General features: G+C 45.9%; 1 protein-coding gene across 9 annotated transcripts in view; it reads left to right on the top strand.

The window, feature by feature from the left end:
- Window positions 1–14,161, top strand: part of LOC138285004 (uncharacterized) — a 267,259-nt gene extending 253,098 nt beyond the window's left edge. For all 9 annotated transcript variants that reach the window (XM_069224411.1, XM_069224407.1, XM_069224413.1 and 6 more), the window contains one exon: window positions 13,168–14,161. In XM_069224411.1, coding sequence (XP_069080512.1) covers window positions 13,168–13,500 — 333 coding nt within the window. In that variant the 3' untranslated portion in view covers window positions 13,501–14,161. The remainder of the gene's footprint in view (window positions 1–13,167) is intronic.
- Window positions 14,162–23,478: the final 9,317 nt, after the last annotated feature.

Here is a 23,478-nt window from a genome sequence, read left to right on the forward strand (position 1 = left end):
AATGATAAACAGTGCTAAAATATCAGATACAGTAATAAACACATAATGTAATCCCATTACACTCACCCCCTTCAGCAACACACTACAAGGAGGTGCAACATACTCATCAACGCAACAGCACAGACCCCTTCAGCATAACACTACAAGAAGGAGGTGCAACATGCACATCTATACAGCATGACACACTCACACCCTTCTGCAGTCACAAAATGACAAGGAGGTGCAACATATGCTTCAGCATTACAATAGGGTACACAATCTTGCAATGCAACACTAGGGTGCATGACCCTGCAAAGCAACACTAGTGTACACAACCCATCAATGCAACACTAGGGTACCCAACCCTGCAATGCAAAACTAGGTACTTGACCGTGCCATGCAACACTAGGGCACACAACCCTGCAACGCAACACTAGGATATACAACCCTGCAATGCAACACTAGGGTACACAACCCTGCAAGGAAACACTAGCGTGCTCAACCCTGCAACACCACGCTAGGGTGTTGAACTCTGCAATGCAACACTATGGTACATGACCCTGCTGAGCATTACGAGGGTACACAACCCTGCCAAAGATGCCCCTTAGGACACTCCCATTGTCACTTGGGTGCAACACACACTCCTTTACACTTCTACCCAACCCCTTAGGAAGGCCACCCAAAATTAGGGTGTGACACAACATACCCTTATCTCCTAAACCCCATAGGAAGGACATCGCACAATACCAGGGTGCAAAGCACACACTTATCCTATTCTGCACACTTAACGGGACCAAGGGTACATACACATATAACCCCCCTCCTGTCACCATGGCAATGCTAAAAGTCATTGACAAAAACAGGCTTCCAAGCATACCCCCTACTGTGTTCATCCAATAGCCATTATCCCCGCCCACGTCTGCATAAAAACTGTGTAGCGGTATATACTCATCATGACACTACACTCTCTACCAAGACCCTTAAGTCACAACTGTACATAAGACTCTTGCATACAACATTGTAAAGAATTTCTAAGGTTCAGCATGGCAATTATAACATTAAACATATGCAGCAAATACAGAATAGCATTGAGAATATACTGAGGCAACTGATCTAGAATAACATTAAAAATCTACTCAGGGCAGCAAATTCAGTGTAACAATGAAAATCTACGCAGGCAGCAAATTCAGTATAGCATTGACAACTTCCACGATAACACAAAAGAAAACTCCCCTGTGAGCGAACTCTCACCCGGAATTACCTCAGCTCTCCCACATTTGGAGACTCTTCACAGTTCGTTATGGTCATTGTTAATTTGCCCAGTCAGATGCTTGGTTCAAAAAACAAAACATACTCTCCCTTCCTGGTGCCTTCACAATGCCGTCGGAGCATCCAATGTGCCGTGTAGGTGAAGACAACTCGCCCTATTTACAAAGGACCATGTGCACAGTTCCTGGTGTACACACAATGTAGTGGTTGCCCTTAATGCACTGTGTCATAATAATGAGCTTACTAACAGGCTCTCAGTTAGTACACGTTCTATTCTTTTATTCACAAGCACTCTGCATCCATGTTCCTGAACAGAGAGGAGTGTAACACAAGAAAACAATGCATGTTAGCCTCACAATAATGTAATGCAGTCCATGTTCTAGTCTTCAAGCTGCTGCGTCAGGGATTACATGCTCTAGAAGTGTCCATAAGAACGCACGTCAGCCGTGCAGGTCCTGCGAATGTCTTTCACAGGCCTTATTCCCCTGTGACAGGAGCATCTGAACAGGAGCCTCGCTGTCAATTCAAATGCTGCATAGAATCCTTGGACTTCAAGGGTAAGGGGACATGCTCTCCACTAAAGTATTAGATCACAGGCTCCCTACACTTCATAGGTCTGAGAATGCTTTAGGTGGCAGCGCATCGCGTGGGCCCCAGTAATTCAAATGATGCAGCAGCTCACCAGTCTGGTGGGGTTCAACAGTCTTATGTCAATATTGCCTGCCACACTGTTACCAATTTGAAATTCAGGGTGACTCTCCTCATGATGCACTCATCATCCGCATCTCATAGGAGGGTCAAGTTTCCACAAGGGTTAAATTGCTGTTTCATTCCCAATAAACGCTACAGGATCACTTAAATTAAATGTTGCCAGTTAACTCCAAGATCGGTTCAATTAAACTCTGCCCATCCAATTAAATGCTGCCAGTTTATGTACTGATGAAACACCCAGAGCTTCTGTTGGCTGCGGGCTGTCCAGTGTCTATGACACTGGTGGGGCTTCCAGGGTGTTTCTCTCATCAGAAATATTCAATGCCTTTCTCTCTTCATTTTCCTCTTAGTTTTATCTGTGAGTTCAGTTTCTGTTGAATTTCCTTCCAAAAATAGATTATTTTTCCAATTGTCAACAGTGTTGCACATAACAATAGATCCTTTCTATGTTATAAGATATACATTTATTCAGCTTAGTTACAGGCTAAAAGTAATGCCCTACCAGGAGAAGCATCCTTGCTGCTCAGCCCATGCTCAACAGTTCAAATCACAACAATTCCACCTAGAACCAGATTAGATCAGGAAGTTTTTCATAGCACTGCTCTTGCACTCCACAAGGTGGCACCATACAGCTCTGCATTGGCTTCCTTCCTTCCTGGATGGAGTGGTACATAAGTCCTGACATCAGTTCTTTTCTTTCTGCACTTTCAAAAGGAGGTTCAGAGCTCCACTGTCACTTTTGTCAGTCTTTGTACGATTTTTAAATCAAAATCTAGTGTGCACGAGAACAATGTCTCCTCCACAAACTACAGTCCTCAAACCATGCCATGACTGCGGAAAACAAATGCTGCTCACTGACTCAAATGAAGTATATATTTGGTGTTTGCGCTCAGTGCACAGCTCCAAGTCAGGCAATGACGATGCCCTCATGCAACCGAAGGCGATCAGGGACTGCTGAAAAGATCGGTTACATGCTTTGTGTAAGTCCCACTCTCATTCCAAACTGGACCCACTCCCGACTCAGACCCACTCCAGCTTCTAGGACTCCTCCAGAGAGAAGTCTTCTTCACAGCGGAAGTCTTCCAGTAAGTCAAAGTCCAAGCAGAAACATTAGAAGGCGAAAAGGGACTTGCCTCATTTCACAACTCTCTAAAGAAAAGCTGCAAGAGTTTAAGGGTACCAATTGATCTCGCTCCTGATCTCTGATTGAGGAGCCAATTGTACAACTGATTATGCTGCACCCTGAGTGTCCAGGCCATTGGCATTTGGTCAGGTTGAGGTCTTTAAGAGGCCATACTGTGTATCTTTGGCACTTTATTTGTTCCATCCTGCATGTCTCTGAGCCCCAAGTATCCACGGGACCCAATGTCAGATTAGCACTGGCAGATCCATCCTCAGCCCCATCTGAACACCTTTTACTCAACTCGGATTCAGCACTGACTCTAGATAAGACTTCCACAATGACTCTGAGACACACTTCAGTCTCTGTTGATAATAACCCTTTCTGCAGGGTCATCCCCAGACTTTTTCCTTTCTCCTCCGCTTTTTCTGACCCTGTTTTTGTTGGCTTTGAGACTCTGCCCACTTTACCACTGCTATCTACTCTGTGTCTAAAATATGGTAACATTGGCTTCTCCTTGATTGGCATATTTGATTTATTAGTAATTCCCTAGTAAAGGGCACTATGTGTGCCCAGGGCCTACAAGTCAAATGCTACTAGTCAGCTGCTGCACTGGTTGTGCCACCTTCTAAGGTAGCCTTTGAAACATGCCTCCAGCCTGCCATTGCAAAGCCTGCGAATGCAGTTTAAACTGCAGTTTTGACTTTGCTAGTGTACCGACTTTCCTGGCCCAAAATGTCCTTTTTAATGACTATAAGACACCACTAAGGTAGGGCCTGGTTAGCCCCAAGGGCAGGGTGCAGTGTATTTAAAAAGGTGGACATGTACATTAAAGTTTAAAATGTCCAGGTAGTGAAAACCTCTTAATTTCCTTTTCACTACTGCAAGGACTATCTTTCCCGTAGGCTAGTATGGGGATTGCCCTAAAACATCTTTTAAGGGTAATTTTCAATTGGGAAAAGATAGAAAAATTGAGATTTGTGTCCTTGGACTCACCATTTAAAAACATATCCTGTGGTAAAAGTGTTTTTTAAAATTGCACGTCTGAAAATGCCACTTTTGGAAAGTTGACATTTTCTCACTTTAACCATATTGTGCCTTAGCCTGCCTCCAACCCACACCTGGTCTGTGTAAGGTTAGATGACACCTATATTTGTGCATTCCATCCAGACAGCCGTAAATACAGGGCACTCATTCTAGTATTTATGCCCCTGCATTCCAGCCACATTTGATGGGTCTTCCTGGCCAGGAAGGGTGGAGGGGCTCTCACTTACACTTCAAAGGGTAGTGGCCTGACCCCACATAAAGGACTGATAACCCTTCACAGATTCCTGACACACAGGACTGGTCTGAAAGGGAACTGGGGTACTTCAAAACCACTCTTTGAAGTCTCCCCTACTTCAAGACACATTTGGACATGAGTACTGGACCTCTGACACCATATACTTGGAACACTTCTGGACTGGGGGCATTCCATCAGGAAGAAATGGCCGCAGGGGTGTCAGGCGGGCCTGTCACTTTGCTGTTTTCTGTGCTGTGTCGGCCTGCTGCCTGCTACTTCTTGTCTGGGAGTGAGAGGACATGATCTAACTCTCTATATCCTGCAACCTAAAGTTTCTCCAAGGGCCTGTCTGAGCTTGCCTCCTGTTTCTGAAGATTGAGGGATATCAAAGACTTTAACTGCATCTTGCTACCAGTATCTGGGCTCCTCTGCTATGAGTTCTGCTCTGCCAAGTGGTGCCAAATCAAGGCATGGGATTTTGGAGGTGAGTGGGGTGCTGCAACAGAAGAACTGATGCATTAGCACCGGTGCATCACTTAGAATTGACGCACCCTTCTGCAGAAACACCTTTCTGCCGCTGCCTGCACTGAAGTTGCAGATACTGCTCACTGTCTGTGCAACACAACAACCCCGACTTACAACGCAGCCCGACTTGGCCGACGAAGCATCAACACATCACAATCAGTACTCATTGCTTCTGGACATCACCGCATTACTGATGTTAACTGATCAGGAAACAACACATTGCCTGGAAGCACGGCACATTCCCTCCTCTGAATCAACGCTTCATCATTGAGCATCGATGCAACAAAGGTACTGTCAGTGGGTCCATCTCAGTCGGCCTACATTTTTGGATGTGCCCCAGTGCAGCGCGACCAGAAAGCCCTGGTCAGAGCTATTGTCTTCTAACAACTGCATTTTGATTTAATCTTTGACCTTTCATAACTTGACTTGTTTATGTTGGATTTTGGTCATTTTGGTCTTGTTTGACTATTTGTCTAAACTGGTGTGGAGCCCTTTTGTGGTGTTTTCATAGTGTTACTGTGTGTGTGCACAAATACTTTATCCATTGGCTCTTTAGTTTAGCCTGGGTGCTCTGTGCTAGCTACCAGAGGGTGAGCACAGGTAAAAATTTAGTGTGTATCTTACATGCCCTGACTAGGAATGTGGTCCCTATTTGGACAGAGTGCAAACCTCTGCCAACTAGAGGCCCAATTTCTAACAGTCTCTCCTTCATCAACACCAATGTCAGACCTCAAAACGGCATCAGCTTGACACTGACTGAGGTTACGCTCTGATTCCACTATAGCACTCCCAGTCCCTACAGTACCTGAGTCTGATCCCATGCTTCCACTATCACTGTGACACCCTCAGATGCTCCATTGTCTTTTTGATTACGACCTGAACTTGCCACCTCTTGAAGCTCTATAGTGGAGATGGGGGTGATAACTCCCCCGATGACTGCCCTTAGATGAACTTACCGGAGGCCAGTGGGAATGATATGTCCCCTGATACAGGGTTAATTTCTCTAGTGGTGTGACCAGCAGAGGAGGGTACCTTTGCTTGTTGTGATAATTTGATGAGCGCCTGGGGTACTCAACCTACAACTGCCTTTCATTGAAGTCAAGACATCTGTCCTCATAGATGTTTTGCAAACAAGTCCAGTCTCAAATGACCCCTTTCTTCCATTCAATAAATCCTCACTACACCCTAATGGGCAATTGGTCTAGTCTCTGTTCTTGCCTACTGGTGAATAGGTGGGTGGCTTCATACACCTGCTCCTTGTGACAGTAATTTCCTTACAAAGCATCCTATGCCTGACATTTTGGTGGTCCATACTTTCCCAAGCATGGGGACCCCAGTTTATTGCCAAACATGGAAAAGGACTGAATCATTCTGAAAACAAATCTTTTTCAGTTAGCCACACATTGAGGTCAGACTATGCTGTTTGTGTTTTAGGCCAGAGTATGCACATCCTCTGGACAGGAACAACTAGATCTTGCTGGCGGTCCCAGAAAAATCCAGAGCCTCATTTGCTTAGACCACCCATGACAGCCAAGATGCAGCCAAATGCATGATTCTTGCTGGTCTTGATACTACTGATTGTTTAGGCTGAGCGGCCAGCAACAGTGTGGTGCTCTGTTGCCATTTGTGGATATGTTCCACAGGTTTCTCAAGAGACCTACAGACCTCTGTTATGGATATACCTTCCAGTGGCTCACACATATTTGGCTCAAAAGGGGATTCTGCCTTAAACCTCTTTAAGGAGAATAGAGCTATGGTCCGCTCTCTGGTTCTTTTGGCTTCTGCCAAACAGTTTCCTCACCAGCTCAGGAAATTCTGAGTCAGCCACAGGTGTTGGCATACAGGCAATACTAGTCTCCTCATCCCCTACTGCAGTCACCCTAGTCCTTTCGGGGATGTTGACTGGGCAGGCTACATGTAGGCCACCACGGTCATCAGTTCTTCTTATATTGTTTCCCTGTGGTGACAGCCTCCAAGCTGCCTTAGCTTGTCAGTAGTGCTGCACTACCATACTGTGGGAAGCAGGATCCAGCACTTCCTTGCAGGATGGCAATTCATCACATCCAACAGATGGATCCTACAAAACGTGCAGCACGGCCATGCCCTATCCTTTAGTCCTGCTTTACACACCTCTCTCTGGCATCAGAATGGCTTTTCCAGGAACCCCTGTCCATTCTAATGCAATAGGTGTGAACTTGACTTTTCGAAGGAACCATCAAGAGGGTTTTGGACTCAGAAATATTGACAGGTGTTTACTCTTGCAATTTCCTCATGCCTTGGCCAAGCTTCTGCTTCTGAATGCCTTCCTAAAGAAGGACAAATTCAAGATGCTCATGTTGACCTAGGTTCTGTTTGCTATGGATTTGGATGACTGGATGGTGGCCTTGGACCTGCAAGATGCGTATTTTGCTATATCTGTCAGTCAGTCCCACAGATGTTACCTGCTATTCAAGGTAGACCAATAGCATTTTGAATTCGCCATACTCCCCTTCTAAGTCACCAGTGTCCCTCATGTGTACACAAAAGTGATGGTGGAGGTCACTGCCTATCTTTGGAGCTTGGGGATACCAGTTTTCACCTACCTAGAAAACTGTCTGTTCAAGGTGGGCTCGTCACAGTTAGTGGGGGACCACATCCAGATGACGGCAAACCACCTGACATCATTGCGTTTCTTAACCAGTGTGCCAAAATTGCTCCTGACTCCTTCACATTGGCTTCCTTGTCTCTAGGACATGATGCAGTTCAGGACCATGCCTCCATTGTAATGAATTTAAGAATTTGAGGTATGAGCCTGGTGTTTCACCCTAGGTCCTGGATCTTGGCAAGATTAGTTCTGAGGTTTCTTGGCCTGTTGCCTCCTGCATCCTGCTTGTCAACTACACCAAGTGGCATACACAGGCTCTGCAGTAAAATCCGAAGTCTCAGTAAGCTCATCACAAAGGAAACCTGCTAGATGCAGTTCAGGTTTCGGAGAAGACTGCACAAGATCTGCAGCGGAAGATACTCAAACACAATTGGACCAGAGGCAGACCCTTCTCTGTTTCCTACCAAGAGCTTACAGCAGTGATGGATGGATCATTGCTTGGTTGGGAAGGTCATCTGGACAAGATGGATATCAGAGGACTCTGGTACTGAAGCTGAAACTCTCCTCCATATAATCTGTTGTAGTTGGTGGGCTTTCCCCACGTGCCTAAGGCCTTTCTGCTGTCCATCAAGGGGTGTCTTGTGCAAGTTCTCACAGACAAGACTACAGCCATGTGGTACTGCAGCAAGCAGGGCAGAGTGGGGTCCTGTGCCAATAGGTTCTGCATCTCTGGTATTGCTTGGAGCATCATAGCATCTACCTGATCATAAACCACCTGACAGAATCGTTGAATGCCAGGGCAGATGAGCTCAGCTAGAGGCACCTGGTAAATCACAAATTGAGTCTACATCCGGAAGTGGCACAGGTCATCTTCTGAAAGTGGGGGATCCCTTACGAGATATTTTTGCCACTGTCAAGAAAGTGCAGTTTCAAAACTTGTGTGTGCTGGATTTCCCCCGAAAGCTTTCACTAGGAGATGCATTGTGGCTGAAGTATAACACAAGACTCCTCTTCCCCTTCCTGCCTCTACCACTCCTGCCCAGAGTTCTGTAGAAGATCAGGAATGACCAGGCCCAAGTCATCCTATTGGCCCCGGAATGAGTCAGGAAAGTCTGGTACCTAGAGCTTATGGACAAGAGTGTCAGTCCCCCATTCAGGCTTCCACTTTGGGAGAGTCTTCTGACGTAGCAGCAGGGAAGGGATCTGTATCTCTCCCTGCTCAATCCACACTTTCTTGTGTGGAGATTGAGTGGTGGCAGTGACTGTGCTCGATCTGCCACCTGGGGTTGTGGATGTCATTCTTGTTTCCAGGTGTCTTTCTGGACTGGGTGCTATGACAAATTTGTGGCCTGATGCAGATTTTATAAAGTGGACCCTTTGCAAGCCAAACTGTCAGCTCTTTTATTGCTTGTTATGTTTTTAGGCCAGCAAGACCATGCTTTGAAATGAAAAAGGGAAAGTTGATTACGAAAGAAGACTCAGTCAAGGTGGATATTCCTTTGCTTTAAGTTTAGGATCTGCTATGCACTGGTTAAAAAGCAGTCTCCATAAAGTCTGAGAGCCCATTCCATCAGGGTCAAGGTTGCCACAGACCATCTACCTTTGGGAGGTATTGCTTTGGGGCCAGATGCATCAAGGTTTGCATTAGAGAAGACCAAATATCGATTTTTACCGAATCGCTAAGTGGGATTGGCAAAATGCGATATAACAACACCATCGCAAACATTTTTGCGTTTTCTTAAAATTCGCAATCGCAAATAGTGAGTAGCAAATAGCAATTTGGTAAAATAGCGAATCAGTATTTTTGAAATCACAAATTGCGTTTTTTGTATTCTGGAGCAGCTTGATGACATCACATCCAGGAAGTGAGTCAGTGCATGCTGTTTCCAGAAGCCTGAGCAAGAGGAGCAGGCAGTGAGACCCAGCACAGCACCATGGAGGCACTCAGGAGAGTCAGCTAGGACCAGAATAAACTATGGCCACTGATGGGCATGGGAAGACCAAAGGAGAGAGAAAGCGTAAACTGAAATTCACTAAGCAGGAATTGGAGGTGCTCATAGAAGAGGTGGTCCAGAACCATGACCAGTTATTTGGCAAACACTCACTATCGGTCCCAGAAAGTAAGAAGAAGAAAATGTGGACTGACATCCAGGCCAAAATATGCACAGTGGGTGTTGTGCATTGTTCCATTGAGGAGATATGCAAGCGCTGATACGACTTGCGATCACATGCCAAAGAGAGAGCAGCAAGCCAGCCGAAGGAGGCAAGGAGAACTAGAGGAGGGCCACCCATCCAGACACCGTCCACCCCCAGGGAAGACATAGTAGAGTCAACTGCTACCTGAAGCTCTTAGTGGTGTCACTGACATTAACATCTCAGGCACACCCGGCACCCGCAAAGGTAAGGGCAGTAATGATTTGAATCACCATATGTGCATGCACCAATGCCCCATAGAAAATAGCAGTGGTACTATTCACAGTGATAAGTGGTCCCTGCCACATATTACATTCAACACAACAATGCCTTGTGGGAGTGGTTGTTCATAACCCTACAGTGCATCTACTACATCAATAGCAAGATAGTGTAAAAGCAAACAGAGAAATAACACAATAATTAGAGACACTATACCAGGGGAATATTTATCATTAAAGTAACTGTGAGATTACAAATCCAAGGTGAACATCATGAATGGCATGCTGCACATAATTGTTGCAGATGTTCCAGGCCCTAACGCATCAGAAAGTGGAAATGGGGAGAATGACGAAAGTCAGCCACAGTCCGATTCAAACACCAGTGAGTCCATCGTACAAGCACCAACCAAACACAGGGCAAGAGTGCTACCCCTCCCTGAGTTTACCCTGGACTCCAATGAATTGCCAGAAGAAGTACCCACACCACCTCCAGAGATTAGAAGCACCGACAGACAGCAGTCCCTGTTCCAGCGTCAGTCCATTCCCTTCTGGAGGCATCGAGAAGAAGGCAGACAGTGCACAGAGGAAGTTGAGGGCCCAATACAATTTGGTGGCCTTGAGGCATCCATGCTTAAATTGCCGCGCCTGCAATGTACACACATGAGATCAATGCAAAGGCAGTTGGTGTCTATCAATCACAACATGGGATCAATTTACAGGCAGTTGGGGTCTATCGATCACAACATGGGATCAATGCACATGCAACATGTGCAAGCTGAATGAGGGACAGCAAGCTACAGCAGAACACGTAAGGGAGATGACAAATGCCATTAGGGAACTCTGCACTGTAATGCAGCAGGAGCATGCCACCCACCGTCGGCGCCATCACCAATTGATGGGCAAGTTGGATGGATTCAGCAGATCTGTTAATTGGCCCACTACCACATCTGCTTTGGTGTCATGACGTGTTGTGGGCATGCAAGTAGAGATGGCACATTGGAGTCACGATGTTGCACGAGGATTGGTGCAAATCACCAATGTATTGGAGATAATGCAGAAAGCCTGGAGTGCTACAAACAGAGAACTGGGTGGTGGGGATAGTGAGGAACTCTCTAGCCTCAGCAGTATCACAGCCCTGTGATGGGTCCTAGGCATTGCAGTTCCAGCCCAGTACTGTCTCTGAACCCTCAACAAGAGGTGCCACTGAGACCAAGTGGAGAGGGTGGATGTAAAAAGTAATGTGGAAAAGGACAGGGGACTTGCATATCATGTACCAATGCATTGATACTATGATGTCAATAGTGTCACACTGTAACTGGGACCTGATTGTGTATTCTGTATATCTGTGTCCTATTCACACATATATTACCTGAAGTCAAGGCAATAAATGAAAGTAGTAATCTCAGCATGTCTTTGTCAGCCCTCTGCTGCACTGGTTGTGTCTGCTGGGTGAAGGGGTGGCAAGGTATTGTCATCCTCATCGAAGTCTAGCTCTATGGGTTCCACTGGTATGCCTCTCACCGTTGCGATGTTGTACAACATTGCACATGTGGCCACGATTTTGCAGGTGTTTTCCGGACTGCATTGAAGTGCGCCCCCAAACTTGTGCAGGCAACTCCCCAGCAAGAAGTCTTGTGTGTATTCCACTCTGCCTAAAGATGTAGGAATCATGTGTGCTACCTGGGTATGTGGCCACAAGATCCGTTATTATGTTGGAGGCATTGCATATGACCTGGATGTTCATGGAATGTGTACTCTGTGGCAGATGGTGGACAGATGGCTACATGTGTCCCATCAATGCAGCCAATGATGTGGATTTTGGTTAACATGGCATTTAGGTATGCATTAAAGAAGCGTGAAAACGCTCTTTGAGATACATTTCCAGCTGCTGCTATGACCCCTTGATAGCTTCCTGAGGCTAAGAGCTGCAGGGAGCATAATACCTGCACATGAGTGGGTATGGCATTGGTTCTGTGTGTGTGTCGCTGCAGTAGGGGTTGTTAATCAGCTACGAAGTCAAGTATTATGGCAGAGTTCAACCTATACTTGTCAAAAATCTCCTTCTCTGTCTGTTCAAACAGGGTAATGCGCACTCGGAAAATGCATTCCTCTCTCCTCCTCCCTCTCCTCAAACTTGCCAGGATCCTCATCCTCTCGCCATGACGTGAAGTGCAGCCATTGTTGAAAAGAGCTGATGCATTCTGGGCCTCTTTATATAGGTTGCACCTGTTTACCACCTGATTTCAATTTGTGGTAAATTGCATATGCAAAAACGCATATTGCGACTAATCGCAATTTGCGAATGCTTGATACATTGAATTGCGATTCGGTATTTGCGAATCGCAGTGTACGATTTGCAAAATCTACTTTCAATTTTAAGGAATCGCTATTTTTGTGCTTATTTAGAATTGCACTGCGAATGCCTTACATACATTGTGAAAGGCGATTTTACATTCGCAAATTGTGGATTTTACCGATTCGCACCGTTTGCGAATGCAAAATCCTTTAATACATCTAGCCCCAGGTATCTATTCCAAAGCAGAGAAACTGTGGTTAAAAGTATCCATCAAAAGGACATGTTATTTACCTTCTGGAACAGTCCTTCTGGCAGATACTCTCTCAAACCACAGATTCCCCACTGCCCTCCCAACCTCCCTATTCTGTGGAGTGGTCTCTTCTATACCATCTGAAAAGACCCCAGATTAGAAATCGGCACAGTGGTATTTTCAATTGTATTGTGCTCTGCGTCTGATGAAGTGAAATGATTCAAGCAAGACATTGATGTCAGTGCACTGACTGAAGGAATGGTGAGGGGGCCCCTCGCAATACCCATGCTCTCGAGCTGACAAGCTGAGGGGCCCCCATTTATGTATGGAAGGCTGGGGACCCCCTGTTCAGCGAGTGGCTGCAGGGGTTTCCGTTACGCCCTCCGTTGGCATGGAGGATTGAGGCTTATAGGTGGCTCAGCTCCTTACTTCCAGGGCAGAGCAAAGCAATTGCAGAGCTGCAGGCAACCACCTAGCAGTGCATGAGAGAACTAATGAAAAACTTCTGTGTCCAATCTGACATCTGAAATATTCAAAAGGTGAGGAATTTGCATTCAGATAGAATATCCACGTAAAGGCATTACCGAATGTAAGTAACCTCTTTGTTTTATTGAAATGTGATATTGTTAGAGAGTGTGGAATAGCAGGAGATATCATTTTTTTAAACATATTGAAATATTCTTGGTTGTTTATGAATACAGTCATAGTGCTGCCATAACAAAAAATACCTTTCATTGCAGATCAAGCAATTGAGGCAACAGTTTGCATCATTGTTGAAGCTCACCAGCTGCTACACAACACACTTGGAAGACTTGCGTCTCTTATCCAAATGGAGACAGGTGGCACAGCAATACCACAGACGCACCTCTGATATCCCAGAGATGTTTCAATCTATGCTACAACAAGTGTCTAGAAGAACATCCAGTATGACTTTAAAGGGATTTCTCCAGAAGGAACCACCTCGATTAGTAGAAACTTCATCCCAGATGAGTCCGCTACATCAGTCTTTACATAGAGAGGAGCCGCCTCATTTGGGGAAAGTAACCACACTAACCAATCTACACGATGGGTAGTTCTTTAAGGATATGACATATTGGACAAGAAGTGGAGAACAAGAGGCTTGGTGCCTCCCAAAACCCCAGTCAGCAGCGGAATCCTGAGGTTTGAAATTCTTTCTTCATAATAGGAATTCAAAGACAGCGTGAATTTTTTTTTTTAACTTCACAGGAGGTGAAGAAACTGAAAAAATACCCTGTTCCATGGAAATTCTCAGAAGTTATTAAGTACTGTGAAGGTTATTTGCCATTAGTCTTTGCTACCACTCATGTTCTTCAGACATTGTGCTAAGTAAAAGAAAACAGCCAGAGTCAAACAAGTAGTGCTTGAAGACCTCTGATGCTACATCATTTCAGCTAAGCTTGTGCAAATATTTGTCATATAAATGCTTCATTGGTAGATGCTGCCTAAGGAGGACCTTGCTGCCTCTTGGAGCTGTATTTTTCTTTAAAGACACTATACTACAACACGTCAGTATATATGTCATGAAAAGCCTACCAATATAGTGAATCTGGAATTTTATCCACTGTGAAAAGCTTTATGTAAATAGGACTACATTTATTATTATGACAAATGATCATTGTTTTTCAATATGCTTATTTTTATTCCCATTTTAGGTAATAGTTGCCTTTATCTTTAAGTTTTTTTTTTTAATACAAATAAATCACCATTCATTATATACAATGCATCATTGATAATTCGTGCCAAATTAATTATTTTCCCAAGTTGAAATACCTTCTATGGTATGGTTATTTTTCATAGTATACCTTTTCTTTTTTACATACTACAGTGAGAAGAACATTATTTCCAATGGATACTTCTAAATGGAGATTATTCACCTTTAGAAAACCCCTGGGAACCAGACTGAATCTTAGGAAGTTCAACATCAGTGGTCCTGTCATCTTTAGGTGTTGACAAGGCCATTCAACAGAACAGGGGGGTCGGAGGCCAGTGAGGATTCTGAGTACCTACCAGAAAAAGTATTACCAAAGTATGTAACCTGCTCTTCTGATTGATACTTCTAACAAAATCATCCTCACATTTAGAATAAGTACCAATGTAGTACCTCCCAAAGATGGAGGGTCTGGGGAGTTGACCAAAAAGTGCTTCCAGCCCAAATGAGTGAAGTCACATTTTAATTTGACATGGCTATCAAGGCGGTAGTGCTTTAAGAATAAATGCACTGACGCCCACGTCGTGAACTGGAAGATAACAAGAACAGACAACTCTTACACCAATGCCATAGTAGCAGCTGTAGTTCTGCTAGAATGGTCACTTTCCACCACATGAATACTACCACTAATACTACACCGCAAATCTGTTGCAAATCCAATAATTATGCTTTTAATGTGCTGTTTTGATTAAACGTTTGGGGCCATATAATGTAGAGATGTGCTTGCTGAGCATAGAGCTGAGCACCTGTTTTTGTGCATTTGAGGTGTCTGAAGTTTATACACATACCTTGGAATTTCTTAATTTATGTTTCAAATGCAGTCAGTACACGCCAGAAATAGTGAGCAGATTACCACTCCCTTCAGCACTATCGCCACCAAGACCACCACTTTTTCCACCATCACGACTGCTAATACTATGCTATCCATCAACACTTGTATGGCTACCAGTATTACTGTCGTAACTATCACCATCCATACCGCTATCACCATTATGACCACTGCCACCAGTAGTAGTATTACTTTTACTTCCACTATCACCAGAACCTGTATTACAACCACATAAACACCATCAAGACTGCTAATAATCACCATCAACAGTATTATCACATCTGCTTTAACCATCACCACCGTCAATACTATAACCATCAATGCTTCTGCCTCCATCACAACCAGTACAATCACAACAACTGTTAATGTCACCACTCTGGCACTATCACCAGCTTGCCACAATCACCACTGATATCACTATGACAAGCACCACTGCCCTCTCCAATATCAAATCACTTCATCACTACACCAAATATGATCACCACCACCACCACAATTACTGCCACTAATACGATCCCCTAACCTTGACCACCATACTATACAAATCGCACCAGTACACCTGCTAATACCATCAACACATCACTAACTGCTAACACTATTGTCACCAATACTACTAGCACCATTGCTGTCACCATCAATAAAACAACCCCACCACCACTGATACTATCACTGTTAGATATTGGGCCTCTAGTTGGCAGAGGTATGTACCCTGTCCAAGTAGGGACCGCAATTCCAGTCACGGTAAGTCAGTTACCCACCATAAATTAACCTCTGCTCACCCTGTGGTAGCTTGTCACAGAACAGGCTTGGTTAACAGGCAATGTGGAAAGTATTTAAACAACACTTAAAATAGTAAAACCGTGAAAATACCACACAAACAGATGTTAGAAAAATATAGTTTAATTTAGTGAACAAAACAAGACCACAACGACAATAGTACAATAAATAGAAGTCGACATATAATTTTTTAAATAATATCTGTAAATATAAAGCTTAGAAACATAAGGCACCAACTGGGGCTATATGGTCACGCTTGATCGGGTCAAATCTGGAAAGTCAGGCCGACCCCATTGGAGCGTGGATTGGGAACAGGGACCAGCCCTGGCCCGCTGAAATCAGTACCTTGGTTTGGGTGTGCATCAAGGCAGGATGCGAGGAGTGATGAGAGGAACAGCTGAGTTGATGTGTCGCCATTAATCCTGATGATGTAGGCGATACAGCGGTTCCGAACCATGCAATCAGGGATGTGTCACTGCTGAACTCCTTTGGTGTATGCAATGCCGGCAATACGATGTCCCCTGAAGAGGCTATGCTTTGCTGCCAAAGGAGATGCATCAGTTCCGATGGGCACAATGACAGCGTTGCATGGTTTTTGGTTGTTGCAACACTTTGGGCCTCATTCCGACCCTGGCGGTCATGGACCGCCAGGGCCGAGGACGGAGGAAGCACCGCCAACAGGCTGGCGGTGCTTCTGGGGCAATTCTGACTGCGGCAGTAAGGCCGCGGTCAGAAAAGGGGAACCAGCGGTTTCCCGCCGGTTTTCCCCTGCCCCAGGGAATCCTCCACGGCGGCGCTGCAAGCAGCGCCGCCATGGGGATTCCGACCCCCTTCCCGCCAGCCTGTTCCTGGCGGTTTACACCGCCAGGAAGAGGCTGGCGGGAACGGGTGTCGTGGGGCCCCTGGGGGCCCCTGCAGTGCCCATGCCACTGGCATGGGCACTGCAGGGGCCCCTAACAGGGCCCCCTTCTGATTTTCAGTGTCTGCAAAGCAGACACTGAAAATCGCGACGGGTGCCACTGCACCCGTCGCACACCAGCAACTCCGCCGGCTCCATTCGGAGCCGGCTTCATCGTTGCTGGGGCTTTCCCGCTGGGCGGGCGGCCTTTTGGCGGTCGCCCGCCCGCCCAGTGGGAAAGTCAGAATGACCGCCGCGGTCATTTGACCGCGGTGCGGACTTCTGGCGGTCTCCACCCGGCGGGCGGTGCCCGCCGCCCCCCGCCCGCCGGGGTCGGAATGACCCCCTTTATGCCCACATTTCATGGCCCAGGACTAATTTAATGCTATTTGGCTGGGCAAGACTTGCAGCAGGAAAGGTCCAGGTGCTGTTGTAGGCTGTGGTCTTTTGCGTCCCTGAGACTTCAGAAGATCCAGAGGTTTACTGATTTGGTAGGGTCAGATGTCCAGCTCTTATTCCCAGTGATGCCTTTGAAGTGGGGTGACTTCAAAGAAGGGTCTTTAAAGTGCACAACGGTCCTCCCTTACTGGCTTGGCTCAAGACTCACTACAGGGGGTTAAGCGGTCCATTGTGTGGGAACAGGACACTGCCTATTCAGGTGTAAGGGTCAGCTCCCCCTCTCATCCTCCCTAGGATGGCCTTCAACATTCAGATAGTCACTCAGTCACACCTATCATTCCTTTGTGCGAGGCTGTTGAGAGGGGAAATGCAGGAAACCGACTGCATCCCAGTCCAGATGTGTCATGGAGACAGGCTGCAGGCACACAGGACTAAGAACATGAAAATGCAACTTCCTAAAAGTTGCATTTTCAAAATTGTAATCGTAAATTTGACTTTACCATTAAAGAAGATTTATCATTATAATTTCATAGGTACTAAACATGAGGTGCACTTCATTAAATTTAATAATGCATCCTCACTGGTAACCTATGAGAGTGGTAGGCCTCACAGTAGTGTAAAACAAATTTGGGAGGTTTCACTACCAGGACATGTAAGACTTGAGGGTGTTTGTCCTGCCTTTGAATTACATAGTACCCTGCCCTGTGAGCTACCTAGGGCCTACCTTAGGGTTGACTTATATGTAATAGAAGGGAGTTTAAGGTTTGGTAAAGGGTTTTAAATGCCAACTTGACTTGGCAGTCAGACTGCACACACATACTCTACATTGGTAGGCCTGAGAATTGTTTATGAGCTACTTAAGTTGGTGGCACAATAAGTGTTTCAGGTTCTCTGGTAGTACTTACTTCACAGGCCTTGGGCACATCTATTGCACTTTACTAGGGGATATAAGTAAAATTAAACATGCCACTTGTGGATACGCCATCGTTACTGTGCTCTAGGGGAGTGAACACATGCACTTTAGCACTGAGTAGGAGTGGTAAAGGACCCAGAGTCCTAAGGCCAACAGAAGCAGATCACCAAATGTGAGGCAAAGCAGGCCACCCTAAGGCTGACAGGTCTAAGATGTGTCCCTCCAGTTGAAAGTTGGGAAAGCAATACAACCTCTTGGGAAATATTATCACTAAGGCAGAAGAACCTAGAGAGCCCATCAACATTGGTGTGGTCTGACCCAGGTCTTTGTTCTACCATAAAATCCATTCTCTATAGGGGGATGGAACACCTTATCAATTTTGAATTCTAACCCCTCATTTGCACTGGCCACCTGTGGGGCCTGTGGTCTGTCTGAATCCAGAAGTGAGTCCCAAACAGGTATCTTCTCAACTTCTTCAGTGCCTCAAAGGCACTCCACCTCTATTGCTGGGGTAGTAACCTCCTCGAGATAAAAGATACAGGTTGGTCTAGGCCCTCTTTATTCAGCTGAAATAGTACCCTCCTTACATTATGCTCTGAGACATCAGTTTGCCCTATGTATTTAGAAAAGTCAGAGGCCTTGAGCACAGGGGCTGTGCACATGGCCTGCTTCAGGGAGTCAGATACTTTTTGGCATGCCTCTGTTTAAATCACATTTCTGGGCTATTTATTTGATGCCAGTTCTGTCAAGAGGGGAACAATTGTGCCATACCCTTTGACAATTCTGTAACATCCGGTGATGCCTAAGAAGATTCCTACCTCTGACTGAGTCTTCAGGGTCTCCCAGGCCATGATGGTTTCTATCTTAGTCTGGAGGGGTTACACCTTACTCCTGCCCTTCAGGTGTCCCATGCACACCACAAACCTGTGCCTCATCTGGCAATTACTGGCCATGACAGTCAGACTTGCATTGTGCAGGGCCTGAAGCACTCCCTGGAGGTGAAAGGTGGACCTTCCAGCTGCTATTGAAGACAGCTATGCCACCCAAATAAGCAGTGCTGAAGGCCTGAATACCAATCTAATTGGAGTTCAGCAGCCTCTGGAAGGTGGCAGGGGTATTCTTGAGCCCAAAGGGTGTCACTCTAAATTGATAGTGGTACTTTTGAGTCAAGAAGGCTGACTATTCCTCGGCTCCTTCAGTGAGGGCAACATGCCAGTATCCTGAAGTAAGGTCAAAAGTACTCAGGAACTGAGCAGTCCCTGATCTGTCAATCAGCTCATCCACCCCAGGGATGTGGTGAGCATCTGCCTTGGTGACTGAATTGACCCCTTGCAATCTACACAGAAGTTGAACTTGAGTTAGGGGTTTAGTGCGTTTTGGGGCAGCTTTTGGTACCACTGTCACAGGGCTGGACCAGGGGCTACTTGGAGGTTCAATCACTCCTAATTCTAGCATTTGGAAACTTCCTCCTTAATGCTGGCCCTCACCTTGTCGGGCAGCCTATAGATTTTATTCTTGACAGGGAGGCTGCCCCTTGTATCAATGTCAAGGGTACACAAGTGTAGAACCCCTGGAGTGAGGGAAAACAGAGAGGAGAATTGTCCCAACAACTGGCAACAGTGCCTCTGCTGTTCAGAAGTTAGGGTAAGGGAAATGGTCACCCCTTCCACTGCCCCATCCTTCTGTTTGGAGACTAAGAAGTCAGGGAGGCCAGTAAAAGAGGTGGACAAGCCTGCAAAAGTCTTGTCCTGGCTCAGATGTCATGACAGGGAATTTCCATCAGCCAGCCCCAGTAGGAAGGCCTAGTAGCATTGGGGGTCACCAGGACCCTTGTTGCCTTGATGCACAGGTACCTTAGGATCACTATACAGGCAGCTGTCCTCCCAGTATATGCAGTGACTACCAGAGGCAACATCTGCTGCCTGGACTTTGGCCTGTTGCCTCATGATATGCAAGGCTGGACACTGCCTCTGCACCATGCAGAGTTCCTATCTGGTGAATCCTCCTTACAGGAAGTTCTTCTCCCAGTATATGCAGTGACTACCAGAGGCAAGATCTGTTGCCTGGGCTTTGGCCTGTTGCCTCATGCCTCATGCCATCCAAGGCTGGACAGTACCTCTGCACCTTGCAGAATTCCTATCTGGTGGATCCTCATTCTACTTGTCATCCAGCAAGCTTGGACAGGTCATCAAGGGAGGCTATGTCCTCTCCACTAGGCCCTGGGGCCAACTCCTTCAACACCCCATCTGCCTCAGCTGGGAGACATTCAGGGGCTGGTTTCCCGCACCCGTTGCCCTTTCTTATTTTGGCAGAAGTCTGGGCCATTCTTCCAGGCTCTAGACCTTCTTGACTCCCTTGCTCGACAGCCATGGACCTGGTGGTTGCACATGCCCACTCAAGTACCCTCAACATTTTCAGGTGTGACTTGAGCTCCACTTTTTTTTCCAGGTAGTGTGCACAAGATGATTCACTAGCAAACAATCTACAGGCATGGCAAGGCTCACAGCAACCTCCTTCAGACGTCCTGTGACACCTCCTCTCACATGGAACAATGGCCACTGGGTAGTGACCCTCACAGTTGTCTGCTACCACAACCTGGTGGAATACATTGGGTAAAATCTGCTTTTGGGTAATCAGCTGACTCCTTACCATAGTCATGTTGGCACCTGTGTCCCTCATAGCCTCAACATCTTGCCCATTGATGGTAAGTCACTGCCTATACTTCGCAGTATTAGAGGGCACATGGGTTTTCAGAACCATTTCCATTTCACCCAGGTACACTAGGGTGTCTTACCTCCAGTGAGAGGCTGTTCCCTCTTGGATCCTCCTTGTAGTGCTCATACCTGAAGCACTCATAGAACTTAGGGGCTTGTTCTGATACCTGTCAGGAAAGCTCTTTTTCTAGTGGCCAGATTGGGAATGGGGCCCTTTCACCTGTGAACAGTTTTGGGGGCCTTGTGAGATCTCTTTTTTATCTCCCCCTCCTCCTTCTGGTGGGAACCCTCACCACCTTATGGAAGTCCTCCCCAGATGCTTTTTTGGATACTGTGGTGCTGACCCAGAAGTCCGCTTCTCCAGAAAACCTCTTGGGGTCAGTCAGCTTGCTGTCAACCAGATATTGGAGCAGCTCTGGAAAACAAGTTTTAAACATGTGCTTCCTTATTATTAGGTTGTACAGCACAATAAAAGTTTCTACTTTGTTGCCCCTCACCCAGCCCTTCAGGGTCTTGCTGGAATATTCAAGGAAATCCATCCAGGTCTGTGAGGGAGATTTGTAGCAGTTCCTGAACCACTGTCGGTATCTCTCAGGAGTTAACCCAAACTCACTGCTAAGTATGGCATTCATGGAAGTGTATTGTCTGGTCACCCACCTCTAGTGCAGGAATGTGTACCTCCCCACTGTTGGCACATACCTGCACAAACCACCTCCCAACACTCCACATGAACCTTGTGCATCCTTAGAGCCACCTCATAGGTTGAGAACCACTTATCTATGTCATCTACTACCAAGTGACAGGGCACCAAATCCTTTGGGATACGGGCTGTTTCTTCACCAGTGGACACTGTAGGTATGCTGCCACCATTACAGCTGGACTTCTCTTCTGTGGCCTTGATGTCCAGGTATTTGGGACTTAGCTCATAGTCCATCTTCCTTTGCTCTTCCTCCATTGCCAGCCTCTTTTCCTCCAGGGCTTTCTCTCTCTCCATCAAAGCTTTTTCTTTTGCTAATTTGAGCCTGGCCAGCTCCAGTTTCAATATTCTGTTCTCAATCCTGTCCTCCAGCTCCTCTGGAACAGGCATCTGGATGACACGCTGCGCTCTACTCTGATGGGAACCACTACTTGTGGCAATATTTTGTCCCCCTGTCCCACAGGCAGTCCCAGATTCTCTAGTGAATCCTGGCAAAGCTCCTCATCCTCACCTAGTATCTCATCCTCCTCTTCCTCTGGGGTCACAGCTGCTGCATAACAAGCTTCTATCCAGGCCCTCGGGGCATTTTGCAACTCCACCTTCCTGGTGAAGCCTTTAACAGAAAGCTCAAACACTACCTTGAGCTGTAGCGCTCAAGTCTGGCCATCTCAAAATCTGTTTTTGCTGGTGCAGATGTAAAATGACCAGTCAGAGACATGATTATAGGAAATAGCAAAAATGCAAATTAGGAAGAATAGAAAAATTAAAAATGGAAATTTGGAAAGGTAGGGAAAAATGCCAATCTAGAAGAATTGATTCAAATTGGTCTTAGGTATGGATTGGCAGAGTACACCAAATTACTGTAAAGCACTGCACAAACACATTTCCTATCCCCACAACAATGTTAGAAATGGGGAAGGGGAGCTTATTTACAAGCCCCTTGCGCTGCTGGTACATCACTTTTTCCCATATAAAAAGCGAAACACTGGGGGCGGAAGAGGCTTGTAAATAAGCCCCTTGGTTTGTAGTTGGCAGAGGTATGCACCCTGTCCAAGCAGGGGCCACAGTCCTAGTTAGAGTAAGTCAGTTATACACCATCATAAATAAACCTGTGCTCCTCTCCTCCTGTTAGCTTGAACCTGGTACGATCTCCAATTCCCCCACCCAAGCATGTACCTTATCTTCTGCAACCCATTGCTTATTAAATCACATAGTCGCTCCTCAATCTCACACACCTTAGATTAAGTATTTGCTCTAAGTGTGGTATCACTGTTGCCTATACCAAACCTTAAAAAAAATTATCTTTGTGTTTGCACTGTTCCATGTGCTTGTAATTGTCCCTAGGTTTGGTTAAAAGGCCTCATGTTTTTGTTCCACATGTTTGTACAAGTCTTGCTTCAATTATGACAGTTTTTCTGTTATTGTAATTATTCCTGTGCTTGATGATTCTCCATGTGCCTGCAGACAGGGACTTTCCAGTCAGGTACTTTCCAGAGTGATTCATAATTATCCATGTGCCTGCAGACAAGCATATTCCAGTTAGGGATTATCCAGAGTGCCTGCAGACATGGACTTTCCAATCAGGTTCTTTCTAGAGTGATTCATATGCCACAAATACAGGACTTTACAGTCAGGGACTTTCCAGAGTGATTTGCGTTCCCTTCTAGAAAGTACTATCTACCTGTACATACTCAGTCAAACCCCAGTCGGTGCTTGGCTTTATTTCCTAATTAACCCTTATCCTCCCTCCCACTTTCCTGGATCATCACACTCTCTACTCCCTGATCCAAGCTTCCTGGCCTGACCTGGAGACATCTGCAGACATCTCTGAGCTGCTCATTGGATTCTCCGAATCTCGCATTCCAGAAAAGGCCAACCATGAGCGACGGCGGGGAATCCTCTTCACAACTCACATAACAAGAGCATATGATGTAATATGCTGCCAGGGAAAAAAACTGTGAACTGTTATCTGAAGCTCACAAAGGGAATGGGAATTTCTATCCCACAAGAACTAAAGGAGTATATATTTTGACATAAACATCTCTGAGTGTATGTACTTTCATTGGCCCAATGTTATTTGAACTAACTATGTTAA

The sequence above is a fragment of the Pleurodeles waltl genome, chromosome 3_1, assembly GCF_031143425.1.
Source record: "Pleurodeles waltl isolate 20211129_DDA chromosome 3_1, aPleWal1.hap1.20221129, whole genome shotgun sequence".
Taxonomy (NCBI): domain Eukaryota; kingdom Metazoa; phylum Chordata; class Amphibia; order Caudata; family Salamandridae; genus Pleurodeles; species Pleurodeles waltl.